This window comes from Colobus angolensis, unplaced genomic scaffold (assembly GCF_000951035.1).
Source record: "Colobus angolensis palliatus isolate OR3802 unplaced genomic scaffold, Cang.pa_1.0 Scaffold505, whole genome shotgun sequence".
Taxonomy (NCBI): Eukaryota; Metazoa; Chordata; class Mammalia; order Primates; family Cercopithecidae; genus Colobus; species Colobus angolensis.
Window position 1 is genome coordinate 294,577 of NW_012118544.1, and position 13,517 is coordinate 308,093.

A 13,517-nucleotide genomic window follows, 5' to 3' on the forward strand; every position below is an offset into this window, starting at 1 on the left:
TAATCAAGCAGTGTGCTTGCAAGCCTTAATTTTGGGACAGATAAGGAACTGAAATTAATTGGAATTATACCTGCCGCGGCTGGAGGCTGAGGGAGGCGGCCGCCGGGGGCGAGGCCAGCTCTCTCGGCCCAGGGCCCCGCCCCACCCCCTCCTTCCTCCCTCCTCCTTCTCAGCCCCACCCTTCTCCACCCCTCCCACTTTGCACTCTCCTCTAGCGGCCGCCTGTCCTTTTTAAGGAACTCCACCCTAGGTGGAGTCCTCACGACAGTCACACCTCTCCTTTGGGCCTAGCAGGGTCAGAGAAAGACGGAATCACTCCACCCACTCAGGTTGCCCAGAGAGCACTTTAGATTCTGACCTGCGTGGGGCGCGAGGTCCCCCGTGGGGCAGCTAGGTGCCTCCAAGGAACCCCGCCCCAGAGGACCCGCAGGAGTTGCTGCCATTTTTCGCTGAAGCCCCTGCCCTGGGGCTGGTGTTCTTCTCTATGATTCTACCAATCGTCGGCATTTTTCTCCTCCCTTCTTTCTTTTTAGGAAGGCGCTGGGGTGTGCGGCGGCAACGGCGGCGGTGAAGGGATCCTCTTGTGGTATCTCCTCGTGGGTTCCCGGCTTGAAGGATTTCTTCTCCGCCTCAACTTTGTGTTCAAGTAGTGCTTTGGGGGTTGGGTTGGTTTTCATAGCCCCCACCCCCGGCCCTCTCCTTTTAAAGGGTGTGTGGAGTTCAGAGGATGGGTGGAGAGCGGGTTTGGCCGGAACTGAATTGGTGGAGGTAAAAGGGGAAAGGAGGACCTTAAGCTCTGGCCACTTCGGCCCAGCGAACCCACTTTATTTTTGTCCAAGGAAAAGCTGCAGGGGGAGGATTCTTTTTAGAAAGTCTACTCTGCCGGCCCCTGATTTTTGGGTTGGATGCTTGAGAGCTTTGTTTCCCTTGTTCCGAGAGTGGCCCAGCTGGGTCTGAATCGACTCCCTCCTCCCCTTTCAATCCCGTCCTCATTTTCCAGCCCGGAGAAAGAGGGGAGTGGGGGGCCAAGAACGAGAAGACGGGAGCGCGTCGCCCTGCGCGATGTCAGAATGGGGCGGGTGTGAGGGGAGCAGCTCTCTTGCGATCAGCTCAGGAGTATGAGCCTCCCGGAGGACGGCATGAGTTCTGGACACTTCAGGAGTCCTCAGCTAGTGACATGGTCGGTAAGTGACTCTGGGACTAATACCCACCCACTCCAGCCTCTTTCTTTTAGATTCTCTCCCCCTCCCCGCCCCCCTGCTCCCACCACACACCCCACTTGAGGTTTCAGCAGTGGGGGCGGGAGCGGAAGGTTAAGAACACTGTATGGAATCAAATGAAACTCAAGGGAAAATGACTTTGCTAAAGGACTGGGCAAAGAGGAAGAGGGGCTAAGAAGGAGAGGAGAGAGCTTGGTGGAAGAAGTGAAAGGGGGCAAGAATGGATGATTTGTCTAGTCTAGTGTGCCCTGGCTCGGCACTCCCAATACTCCTTAAGCAGTAAGGATTATCTTTGACTTAACCCCACACAGCCAAAGTCACAACCAGAGAGAACAGGATTCGCAAGGCCAACGCTCCCAGGTAACCCCCGAAACCATAGCGGGTACCTAGAGAAGCTTCTGAAAAGAGGGAGGAGGGGACAGTGGTTTAAGGTGCAAAGTTAGGCTATTGGAGGCACAGAGTGAGGCCTGGAAGCAGCTGCAGGGGAGGAGCTGCTTTGGGCGTGCCAGCTCTTTAAGGAGGGGCTGAGCTTGGTTGAAGAAGGAAGCCTGAGCGTAGGCTCTGCTCAGGCCCTTTAAGACGTGGCCAAGGCAGTTGGTTCGTCTGTGTAGGTGGAAGACTGATTGGGCCGAGTTGCTGTGATTGCTGAAGTGAATCCATTTGTTCAGCCACTTGGCGGAGCTGTCTTTTTGTGTTTTTTTATTGTTGTTGTTTGTTTGTTTTTAACCCTAAGAATTTGGGAAAAAAATAAATCACATCCAAACAGGTGGCCAAAGGCGCGATGTCGTGTTTCTTTTGGTATTGTCTTCATCGTGAAGAAAGGCATTTGTTAAAGCACCTGTCACCCAGTGTGGTAATAATTGAGCAAAAAGAATAATCTTTAAATTTGGATTTGAAACTGATGGAGATTGCCATGGTTTGGGGTAATCTGCTTTGAAACCCTAGTATCACCATTTATTAGCTACATCACCCTGGGCCTTGCTTTTCTCTTCCATAGAATGCAGATTAGTAACTCTATCTCAGTAGATATTCGGGTGGATGAAATATCTTGTGTATGTGGCAGAGGCTGCCACTTGTATCTTAGTTTAACTTACTTTTTCTACTCAGTTTGGAACTCTTTTTCTGGAGCACAGCTAATAAAATTAGTGTTTTTCTGTCCTTAAAACACCTTCCAGATGTGGTAAAAGGAAACAGGAAGACTGAATTAGTTTGTCCAAAGATGGAGGCTAGAACACAGGTTTTATTTGCTTCTGATTTAACATTGTTTCCACTAGACTTCATCACTTCTGAAAGAAAGGGCTACTGGCCTACCTTTCCTCTCATTCTTTGGGCAACTTAACCAGAATGATATAACCAACAGGACTTTTGGACAACAGAAACAAGTGATTCATAAGTGACCTCATCCCATTCTTCAGAGTTATGGGGAAGCCCTTATATGAGAGTTGTTTCCCTTATTCATACTCTGCTTAACAATAAGATGGTAATCATACTAGATGATCATCTATGTCAATCATTCTAATCAAGTTTTGTTGCTGGGGACACAGAGAATGGGTGGGGAGCAATGTCTTCAGGTAAGCCTGGAGGGCAGGCAGGCAGAAAATGTAGGAAGAGTAGAAATAATAACTTCAAAAGTAAAAATGACAGGTGCATCTATATAGTCCACCCTCAAGACCAACTTAATGGCTGTACCTTCAGAGCCCTCAGGAGCTATACATCCCTCTTGTTTAGACTTTTCAGGACATATTGGAAATTGGGGAAAACACATGAAACAGACTACCATCACCACTCTCATTGTTCTAATACATGCATTTCTGAGATGGGGTTCTCATTGGCTGAGTTAAATGAATTCCAATAACCAAAGTAGCAAACAGAGTCTAGTCATCTTTGATCTTACCAAATTGTCTGTGTCTGGTGTGGTGGGGGCTGTAGATGATCTTCTAAGATCTAGCTTTACATTGCCATGATTTTGTGAATGAAGGAAAACTTGATTAGGATGATTGACATAGATGATCATCTAGTATGATTACCATGTTATTGTTAAGCAGAGTATGAATAAGGGAATAACATTGTGGTATTGGGCTCATTTGTTTATTCAAAGATAGTATGAGATCATGTTTGGTATTCTTCCTGATTTTTTTTTTTTTTTTTTGGACACAGTGTTTCACCCTTGTTGCCCAGGCTGGAGTGCAATGGCGTGATCTCGGCTCACTGCAACTTTTGCCTCCCAGGTTCAAGCAATTCTCCTGCCTCAGCCTCCTGAGTAGCTGGGATTACAGCATGCACCACCACACCCGGCTAATTTTGTATTTTTAGTGGAGACGGGGTTTCTCCATGTAGGTCAGGCTGGTCTCGAACTCCCAACCTCGGGTGATCCATCCACCTCGGCCTCCCAAAGTTCTGGGATTACAGGCGTGAGCCACCACGCTCGGCCTCTTCCTGATTTTTATATGCTAATGTTTACTATCCTCAACTGAGTTTCATCATTTAGCCTCAGTTTCCTCCTCTCTAAAATGATGTGGTAATTTGTGATTATAATGTAAGTAAAGCATTAAACCCAGTGCCTGATATCTAATATGTTTCATAAGTTGAGGGTCTCATCATTTTTGTTATTTAAAAAATTTTCTTTTATTTAAATACTACTGTGTGTTTGCAGAAGTGGAATGTAGACAGGAAACTGGATTTAAATATCTGAAAGATGCTAGATGCTCTGTATAATATACTAAAAGATGTTACCTGTATATTTAGACAAAGTAGATGTGATGTGAGGTCTAGGATTATTAAGGAACAATAACCTAACTCAAGAGCCCAATCCAGATATTTCAAATCACTAGCAATTTGACATTTTTTTGTAACCTCACACTCACCATTTCTAATATACAGCCCATCATCACCTCTGGACTCTTCACTCATCCCTCATTCAAGACTCTTCCCTTCACTTCTCTGGTTCTGCAACTTACTATGACCATAGTAATGGTGAACTTATTTAAACTCTGTACTTTAGTTGTCCCATCTGTGCATTGAGGATAATAATAGAAACTACCTCATAAGGTTGCTGTGAGGAATAAGTGTGTTAATTTTGTAAACACTTAGAAGGCGGCATAAAAGTGAAGCAGTGGGAAAATGTAGCTGTTGTGGTATTCATGTCCCGTACTCAAATGCTGGCGTTAAACTTTCCCCTCTTCCTCATTTTCTCATTTAATTAGATGCTCCTGAATAACCTTTCTACTCACTGCCTGAGCAGTGGCTCAGGAGCACCAAGACAAGGCATCCTAGAAGAGTCTTGGACCATTTCAGTTTGTAGAGCTCCAGAAAGTGAGGTTAATGCAGTAGCCAATTCAACACTACACATCTATTCTAGGATCTAGCTACAAAATTAAGGAATAGGTATGTTATTATTCTTTTAGCACCAACTGTTATGTATATTTATCAGAACTAGTTTAGCAAACAAGAAATAAATATATTCACATCACATCCCCGCCCATTCTAACTGACGATGAAACAACCCCATCATTGAACACATAAGAAGAAACAAGAGACAGAATAATTAGCTCCAAATAATCAAAGTTAAATATATGCTCAGCATCACGTAGACCTTTCTGAAGACGCTGTATTTGTGATGTACAATATTTCAAGAAAAATGGTAAATAGAAGAGAAATGCAGAAAAAAATGAAAGAAACTCTAGAGAAATAATCAATTTTTAAAAAATAAAATGGAACTAGATCAAGAAATGTAGATGATTACATCTGGCAAAAACGGGGACAGGGAAAAAGAAAACTGGCCTGATAATTGTCTTCAAAGGCACATGTTAGGTATTTGGAGAAAGCAGAACTGCTATGTCATTTACAGGACATCATGGTTAACTTAAAGGGGAACTTTCTGATGGTAATCAAGTCTTTACCAAGTACCTACTAAATAGCCAACACTGTAGTAGATATTGTATGGGAAGGAGGGAGGAGGTACTACCAGAAGGAAGAAAACAAACTTCATGGTCTCTGGCCTCTATCCTCAGTAAATTTGCAGTCTAGGTCAGATAGAGAAAACTGGCAGCCCACTGCAGATGTTGGCCTGGTTCTCACAGTGATGTTAAAGATTAAAACAGAAACATCTAACCAGAAATGGCTGTGACATTCTTAATTGTCAGCTCTCCCTGTTATACTATTTTACTGAAATATTTGTGATATAGGAGGGCCAAGAAGTATTTTTCAGGCTCCTTGATTGTTGCTATTAAAGCTTTTGAAGATGGGTAGTTATAGTTCTGGATATGGCTCTATCTTCCCGCATTTCCATGATCATTCATTCCTTTATTCACTGGACATTAGTACATAGTATATACGAGATGCTCTGCTAAAAGATAGGGATACAAAAAAAGGAAAAAGACTAGGTAACTATTGAAGGGCTCACCTGGTGGTGGAGGAAACAGACAATTCCTCTTTGTGCCAGGTACTGTTATAAATACTTGAACATATATCAACTTGATGCATCCTCATAGTAACTCTGTGACCTGGTACTATTATTATTCCCATTTTACAGATGAGAAAACAGACACAGGAGGCTGGAAAAACTTTGCCCAACTTCTTACTGTTAAGAAGTCACAGAATCAGAATGTGATTCTAGGCACTTACTCCAGAGCCCACATGTTTTACTACACTTTGATAGCTATGTGGAGTATTTACCAGAAGGAGAAGGAAATGACTAAGAAATGATAAAGGGCTAGATTTAAGAGATATACCTGTAGGAGAATTATTATAGCTGATAACCAACTGGCTGGAGATAGGGAGAGAGGAGTCAAAGGTGTCTGGCCCCTAGGTTTTTAGACTGATAGACTGGGTTTATGGTGGTGCTAGAAATTAAGATTAGAAACATAAGAGGTGGAGCAGGTTTGTGAACTCATGGGGTACAAAAGTCCTATTTGATACACAGGAGAGATTCTTTGGGCCAGAGTTCAAGATTCTGATAATCAACAATAATAACGGTGGTGATAATAGCTAGTTGAGAGTGTTTTATATGCCAGGATTTGTTTTAAGTGTATTTATGTGTACAGTTATTCGTCATAGAACATACTAACATAAACCTAGATGGTATAATCTACTACAACCTAGGCTATATGGTATAGCCTATTGCTTCTAGGCTACAAACTTCTATAGGATGTTACTGTACTGGATACTGTAGGCAATTGTAACATAATGGTGTGTATTTGTGTATCTAAACATAGAAAAGGCACAGTTAAAATATGATATAAAATATTTTAAAATGGTGTACCTGAACACCACTTAACATGAAGGAAACTTGCAGAACTAGAAGTTGCTCTGAGTAAGTCACTGAGTGAGTAGTGAGTGAATGTTAAGGCCTAGGACATTACTGTACCTTACTTTAGACTTTTTAAACAATGTACACTAGGCTACACTAAATTTATAAGCATTTTTTTTCTTATAAATTAACCTTAGCTTACTATAATATTTTTTAGCTCAAAACACAAATCCTGTACAGCTGTACAAAAATATTTTATTTCTTTGTATTCTTATTTTATAAGCTTTTTTCTATTGTTAATTTTTTTTTTTTTTTTTGCTTTTTAAAAGTTTTTGTTTAAAACTAAGACACAAAGACACACATCAGCCTAGGCCTACGAGGGTCAGGATCATCAATATCACTGTCTTCTACCTTATATCTTGTCGCAGGGGTAATAACATGCATGGAACTGCCATCTCCTATGATAACAATACCTTCTTCTGGGATACCTCCTGAAGGACCTGCCTGAGAATGTTTTATAATTAACTTTTTTTTAATAAGTAGAAGGAGTACACTTTAAAATGATGATAGAATGTATGGTGTAGTAAATACAGAGAACAGTAACATAGTCATTTATTATCATTGTTAAGTGTTATATACTGTATATAATTATATTGACTGACAGCACAGTCAATTTGTTTACACCAGCATCACCACAAATACGTGAGTAATGCTTTGCACTGTGACATTACAGCGGATATGATGTCACTAGGTGATAGGAATTTTTTAGCTCTGTTATAATCGTATAGAATCATTGTCGTATCTATGAGAACACTTGGACACAGGAAGGGGAACATCACACTGGGGCCTGTCATGGAGTGGGGGGAGGGGGGAGGGATAACATTAGGAGATATACCTAATGTAAATGGTGAGTTAATGGGTGCAGCACACCAACATGGCCCATGGATACTTACGTAACAGACCTGCACATTGTGCACACATGTACCCTAGAACTTAAATTATTAAGGAAAAAAAAAAAAGAATCATTGTGGTATCTATGGGTCATCGTTGACTGAAATGTCATTATATGGCCTATGAATGTATTAACATGGAATGTTCACATTAACTCTGTTAAGACAATACTGTGTTCCCCTCTTTTGGCAGGTAAAGAAACTGAGGTTCATAGAAGCTAATATAGTTTCTCAGAATCACTCTGCTTCCTCAACCCTGCTGTCTCTTAATCCATAGGAATCGAAGAACAGATTGGAGATGGCTCTCTTAAGTTGTACTTGCTAGAAATAATGAAGCCTGTTGAAGGTGTTGTGTGAATGCAGAGGGAGAATCGAATCTTCTCCACTCCTACAGCTGTTTCTGGCAGCAACAAAAAAAGCTCTCCTGGCATTTTGGTGCCCCCCTGTGGGCTGTATGAGAGTTACCTGACCTCACATTCTTTTTCCACCATCACACCTCCTTTTCCTGTCGTAGAAATCAGAAAAAGCTTAGCTACCCTCTCCACCACCTCTCACTTCATAGTTAATTACACCTCAGGCATCTTTCATGCATAAATTCTCTAATTTTCTTTCGTTCTTTTCCACTCTTTTCCAATTTCTGTACTTGAGAAAACACATTCCCTCACTCTCCATTTCTGTCTCTGTCATCAAAAACCTTCAGAAATGTGATTAAACACCTACCATGTACCAGGCAATGTTCTAGGACCTTGGAATATATTAGTGAAAAAAAAACAAAGATGAAAATATCTGCCTGCAAGGAGCTCAGATTCTATTGGAAGTCAGTTTTCTACTATTGTTATTACTTATTACAGTTCCTCCATTAACCTGTTACAAGAGAAACTTTAGACAAATTACATTTAACAATTTAATCGAGCAAAGAATGATTCATGAATCAGGCAGCCCCCAGAAGAAATAATAGATGCAGAGCAACTCTGGGGCTGCCATGTAGTCAGATAATATTTATGGACAGAAAAAGGAAAGTGACATCTAGAAAATGGAAGTGAGGTATAAAAACAGCTAGATTGGTCACATCTCACTATTTGCCTTATTCAAACACTTCGAGTTGTTGACTGCCTGTAATTGGCTGAAAGTCTATGATTGGTGCAAGAGTAGGTTACACTCTGTCTACACATCCAGTTAGGTTATGGTTCATTATGGATGGGGAAACCTTTAGGCTGAACTTGAAATATGTAAGGAGGAAGCTTCTTTTTTTTTTTTTTTTTTTTTGCTCTGTCGCCCAGGCTGGAGTGCAGTGGCCAGATCTCAGCTCGCTGCAAGCTCCGCCCCCCGGGTTTACGCCATTCTCCTGCCTCAGCCTCCCGAGTAGCTGGGACTACAGGCGCCTGCCACCTCGCCCGGCTACTTTTTTTGTATTTTTTTAGTAGAGACGGGGTTTCACCGTATTAGCCAGGATGGTCTCGATCTCCTGACCTCGTGATCCGCCCGTCTCGGCCTCCCAAAGTGCTGGGATTACAGGCTTGAGCCACCGCGCCCGGCCGGAGGAAGCTTTAAGCTAACTTTAATTTAACAAACCCCACCCCCAAGTTCCATGGGAGTCTTAGGGCTTTGCAGAGGATAGTCTGAAATCTTTTAATCATAGATGGACAAGTTGAGGCTTAGGAAAAAAAAAAAAAAGCCTTGCCAAAGATTACGGGATGTGAGTGCTACACATCTAACTCCCAGAAAATCTGGTTGAGGAAGAAAGCTAGTAGGTGCTTCTAGTATGAATGACTGATGGTTTAAGGCAGCTGAATTAGGTCACCAGTTGCTTTTCCATAAGAGGAAAAACTAAAGAGGAAAGAAAACTGTTTTTATTACCCCACCTGGCTTGTAGATTTAAAAGACGTAGACAGATAAAATAGGTCTAGAGAGATTTGGCCTTGACATGTAAATAAGTTCACTGGGGTAAATATATATATAGGAGCTTAGAACTTAGAACTCCTTCAAGCAAGAACTAGACCAGGAAGGTAGGATACTGAAAACTGTAGCTATGCTGATGTTCCTATGAAGGCAGAGCATGTTGGAGAAATAGGAAGAAACAGATTACCTGCATGCAGTTTGGTGGAGGGGAGTGGCTAATATTATTGGGGAAAAGTTAGGGCCATCTTGATGAGTAAAATAAATCAGAATGTTTCAATGGCTTATCAGTATCTAGTAAGTACTGAAAGATAAAGGTCATAGAACACACATAACATTAATGGCATACTTATGCATATAGTGGGTTAGATTTTATTCTGAAAGTTGTCTTTTCCTTTTCTCTTTTCCAGATATGGATCAACTCATAAACAACTTGGAGGTCCAACTTAATTCAGAAGGTGGCTCAATGCAGGTATTCAAGCAGGTCAGTTATTAGGAAAATAGGGTACTAATATTGGATCATAATAGTATTGAATACCTGGTAGTGATTACAGAATTTAAACTCATTTTTCTTTCTATTACATGTTTGGGGATTGAGAAGAGGTGAAGGAAGACATATTTCTAGAAAGTATATAAATGCCTTGGTTTCATGTTCAACTAGGGAGTAGATCTGGCCTACAAGAAACATAGCCTCTGGAATCAAGGCTATAAAGACAAGAGTAGACCTTTAGTAGACAATAGCAACTATTTATCTAGCACTATTTCATATTTCAGATAGGATGAAGATTAAATGCATTGTCTTATTTAATCTTCACCATAATCCTGTTGAACAGTGTATTAATTAGTGTTCTCCAGGGAAACAGAACCAACAGGATATATGTGTATGGTGTATGTATGTGTGTATGTACATGGAGAGAGAGAGAGATTTCAAGAAATTGCCTCATTAGATTGTGGAGGCATGGCAAGTCCAAAACCCCATTAGGGGCGGGCCGGCAGCCTGGAGATTCAGAAGGAGTTGCAGTTTTGAGTCCAAAAGCAGATTGTGAGAAGAATTCTTTCTTGCTCTGTGGAGGACAGTCTTTGTTTTACTAAGGCCTTCAATTGGATGAGGACCAATCACGTTATAGAGAGTAATGTGCTCTATTTAAAATACGATTATTTAAATGTTGGTCTCATCCAAACAAATACCTTCACAGAAACATCTAGAATAATGTTTGACCAAATATCTGGGCACTGTAGCCCAGTCAAGTTGTCACATAAAATTTAAAATTAATCATCATTATTCTTAGTTTCCCCATTTGATGGAAAATAAAACTGGCCTTGAACACTCGAAGAATTAGGATTTGAAACAGGTTATCTGGATTTTATATCCCAGGGATCTGTGCTAGATGTTGAAGTCCCATCTTTCTTGGGGTTGCAAAATCACTCCATGAGTGAAACTCAAATACAGTCAAAATTAACCTTGAAAATTCTTAAATCACCTATAGACTTGAGTATACACTGTTGTATAAACAAACTTGTCTGTTTCTTTATTTAATTCATCAGATAAAGTATCTAGATTACATTTAGGAATCTTTTTTTGTTATAATTTCAACTTTTATTTTTTGAATTTTTATTTATTTTATTTATTTATTTATTTTAATTTTTAGACGGAGTCTCACTCTGTCACCCAGGTTGGAGTGCAGTGGCGCAATCTCGGCTCACTGCATCCTCTGCCTCCTGGGTTCAAGCTATTCTTCTGCCTCAGCCTCCCGAGTAGCTGGGACTACAGGCATGCACCACCACCATGCCTGGCTGATTATTGTATTTTTAGTAGAGACGGGATTTCACCATATTGGCCAGGCTGGTCTCAAACTCCTAACCTCATGATCTGCCTGCCTCAGCCTCCCAAAGTGCTGGGGTTATAGGTGTGAGCCACCGTGGCTGGCCTTATTTTTAATTTTTGTAGGTACATAGTAGGTGTATATATTTATGGGAAACATGAGATGTTTTCATACAGGCATGCAATGTGAAATAATCACATTATAGAGAATGGGGTATCCATCCCTGCGGCATTTATCCTTTGTGTTACAAACAATGCAATTACACTCTTTTAGATATTTTTAAGTGTACAATTAAGTTATTATTGACTCTAGTCACCCTATCATGCTATCAAATAGTAGCTATTGTTATTTCTAACTTTTTTTTTTTTTGAGATGGAGTCTCTCTCTGTTGCCCAGGCACCCTAGTCACCAGATCATGCTGTCAAATAGTAGGTCTTATTTATTATTTCTAACTTTTTTTTTTTGAGATGGAGTCTCTCTCTGTTGCCCAGGCTGGAATGCAGTGGTGGCTTCTCAGCTCACTGCAACCTCCGCCTCCCAGATTCAAGCAATTCTCTTACCTCTGCCTCCTGAGTAGCTAGGACTATGGGCACACACCACCACGCCCAGATAATTTTTTATATTTTTAGTAGAGACAGGGTTTCGTCATGTTGGCCAGGCTGGTCTCAAAATCCTGACCTCAGGTGATCTGCCCACCTCAGCCTCCCAAAGTACTGGGGATTACAGGGGAGAGCCACTGCACCCAGACAATTTCTAATTATTTTTTTGTACACATTCACCACGACCACCTCCTCCTCAACACCCTACTGCCCTTCCTAGCCTCTGGTAACCATTCTTCTACTCTCTATGTCCATGAGTTCAATTGTTTTGATTTTTAGATCCCACAAATAAATGAGAACATGTGATAGTTGTCTTTCTATACCTGACTTATTTCACTTAACATAATAATCTCCAGTTCCACCCATGTTATTGTAAATGACAGGATCTCATTTTTTTCATGGCTGAATAGTACTCCATTGTGTATCTGTACCACATTTTCTTTATCCATTCATCTGTTGATGAATACTTAGGTTGCTTCCAAATCTTAGCTATTGTGAATAGTGCTGCAACACACATGGAAGTGCAGATATCTCTTTGATATACTGATTTTCTTTCTTTTGGGTATATACCCAGCAGTGGGATTGCTAGATCATATAGTAGCTGAATTTTCAATTATTTGAGGAACCTCCAAACTGTTCTCCATAGTGGCTATACTAATTTACATTCCCACCAACAGTGCACAAGTGTTTTCTGTTCTCCACATCCTCATCAGCATTTATTATTGCCTGTCTCTTGGATAAAAGCCATTTTGAATGTGGTGAGATGATAGCTCATTGTAGTTTTGATTTGCATTTCTCTGATGATCACCAATGTTGAGCACCTTTTCATATACCTGTTTGCCATTTGTATCTTTTCTTTTGAGAAATGTCTATTCAAATGTTTTACCCATTTTTAAATTGAATTATTAGACTTTATTGAGTTGTTTGAGCTCATTATATATTCTGGTGATTAATCTGTTGTCAGATGGGTAGTTTACAGATATTTTCTCCCAATCTATGGGTTGTCTCTTCACTTTGTTGACTGAATCCTTCGCTGTGCAGAAGCTTTTTAATTGATGTGGATCCTATTTGTTCCTGTTTGCTTTGATTGCCTGTGTTTGTGGGGTTGCTCAAGAAATTTTTGCCCAAACCAATGTCCTGGAGATTTTCCCAAATATTTTTTGCAGCAGTTTCACAGTTTGAGGTCTTAGATTTAACTCTTTAATCCATTTTAATTTAATTTTTGTATATGGTTACAGGTAGGGTTCTGGTTTCATTGTTCTGCATATGGATATCCAGTTTTCCCAGCACCATTTATTGAAGAGAACACCCATTCCCCAATGTATGTTCTTGGCACCTTTGTAAAAAATGAATTCTTTGTAGATGCATGGATTTATTTCTGGGTTCTCCATTTTGTTCCACTGCGCTATATGTTTGTTTTCATGCCAGTACAATACCATTTTGGTTACTACAGCTCTGTAGTATAACTTGAAGTCAGATAATGTGATTCCTTCAGTTTTGTTCTTTTTGCTTAGGATAACTTTGGCTATTCTGGGTATTTGTGGTTTTATATAAATTTTTGGATTTTGTTTTTCTATTTTTGTAGATAATGTCTTTTTTTTTTTTTTTGAGATGTTGTCTCACTCTTTTGCCCAGGCCAGAGTGCAGTGGCACAATCTCGGCTCATTGCAACCTCCATCTCTCGGCTTCCAGTAATTCTTGTGCCTCAGCCTCCCAAGTAGCAGGGACTGTGGGCATGCGCCACCATGCCCAGCTAATTTTTTTTTTTTTAGTAGAGACGG

At 40.7% G+C, this 13,517-nt stretch overlaps 1 protein-coding gene across 3 annotated transcripts in view; it reads left to right on the forward strand.

Annotated features, from left to right (window-relative positions):
- Positions 1-202: 202 nt before the first annotated feature.
- The window catches only part of KLF8 (Kruppel-like factor 8), a 50,316-nt gene continuing 37,001 nt past the window's right edge, over positions 203-13,517 (forward strand). The window contains exons 1-3 of one of the 3 annotated variants that reach the window (XM_011960121.1): positions 241-586; positions 1,001-1,184; positions 9,725-9,798. In XM_011960121.1, the coding sequence (XP_011815511.1) occupies positions 1,178-1,184; positions 9,725-9,798 (81 nt within the window). In that variant the 5' untranslated portion in view covers positions 241-586; positions 1,001-1,177. Of the gene's footprint in view, positions 1,185-9,724; positions 9,799-13,517 lie in introns of all 3 variants that reach the window. The other 2 variants (XM_011960119.1, XM_011960120.1) reach the window with 2 other exon arrangements.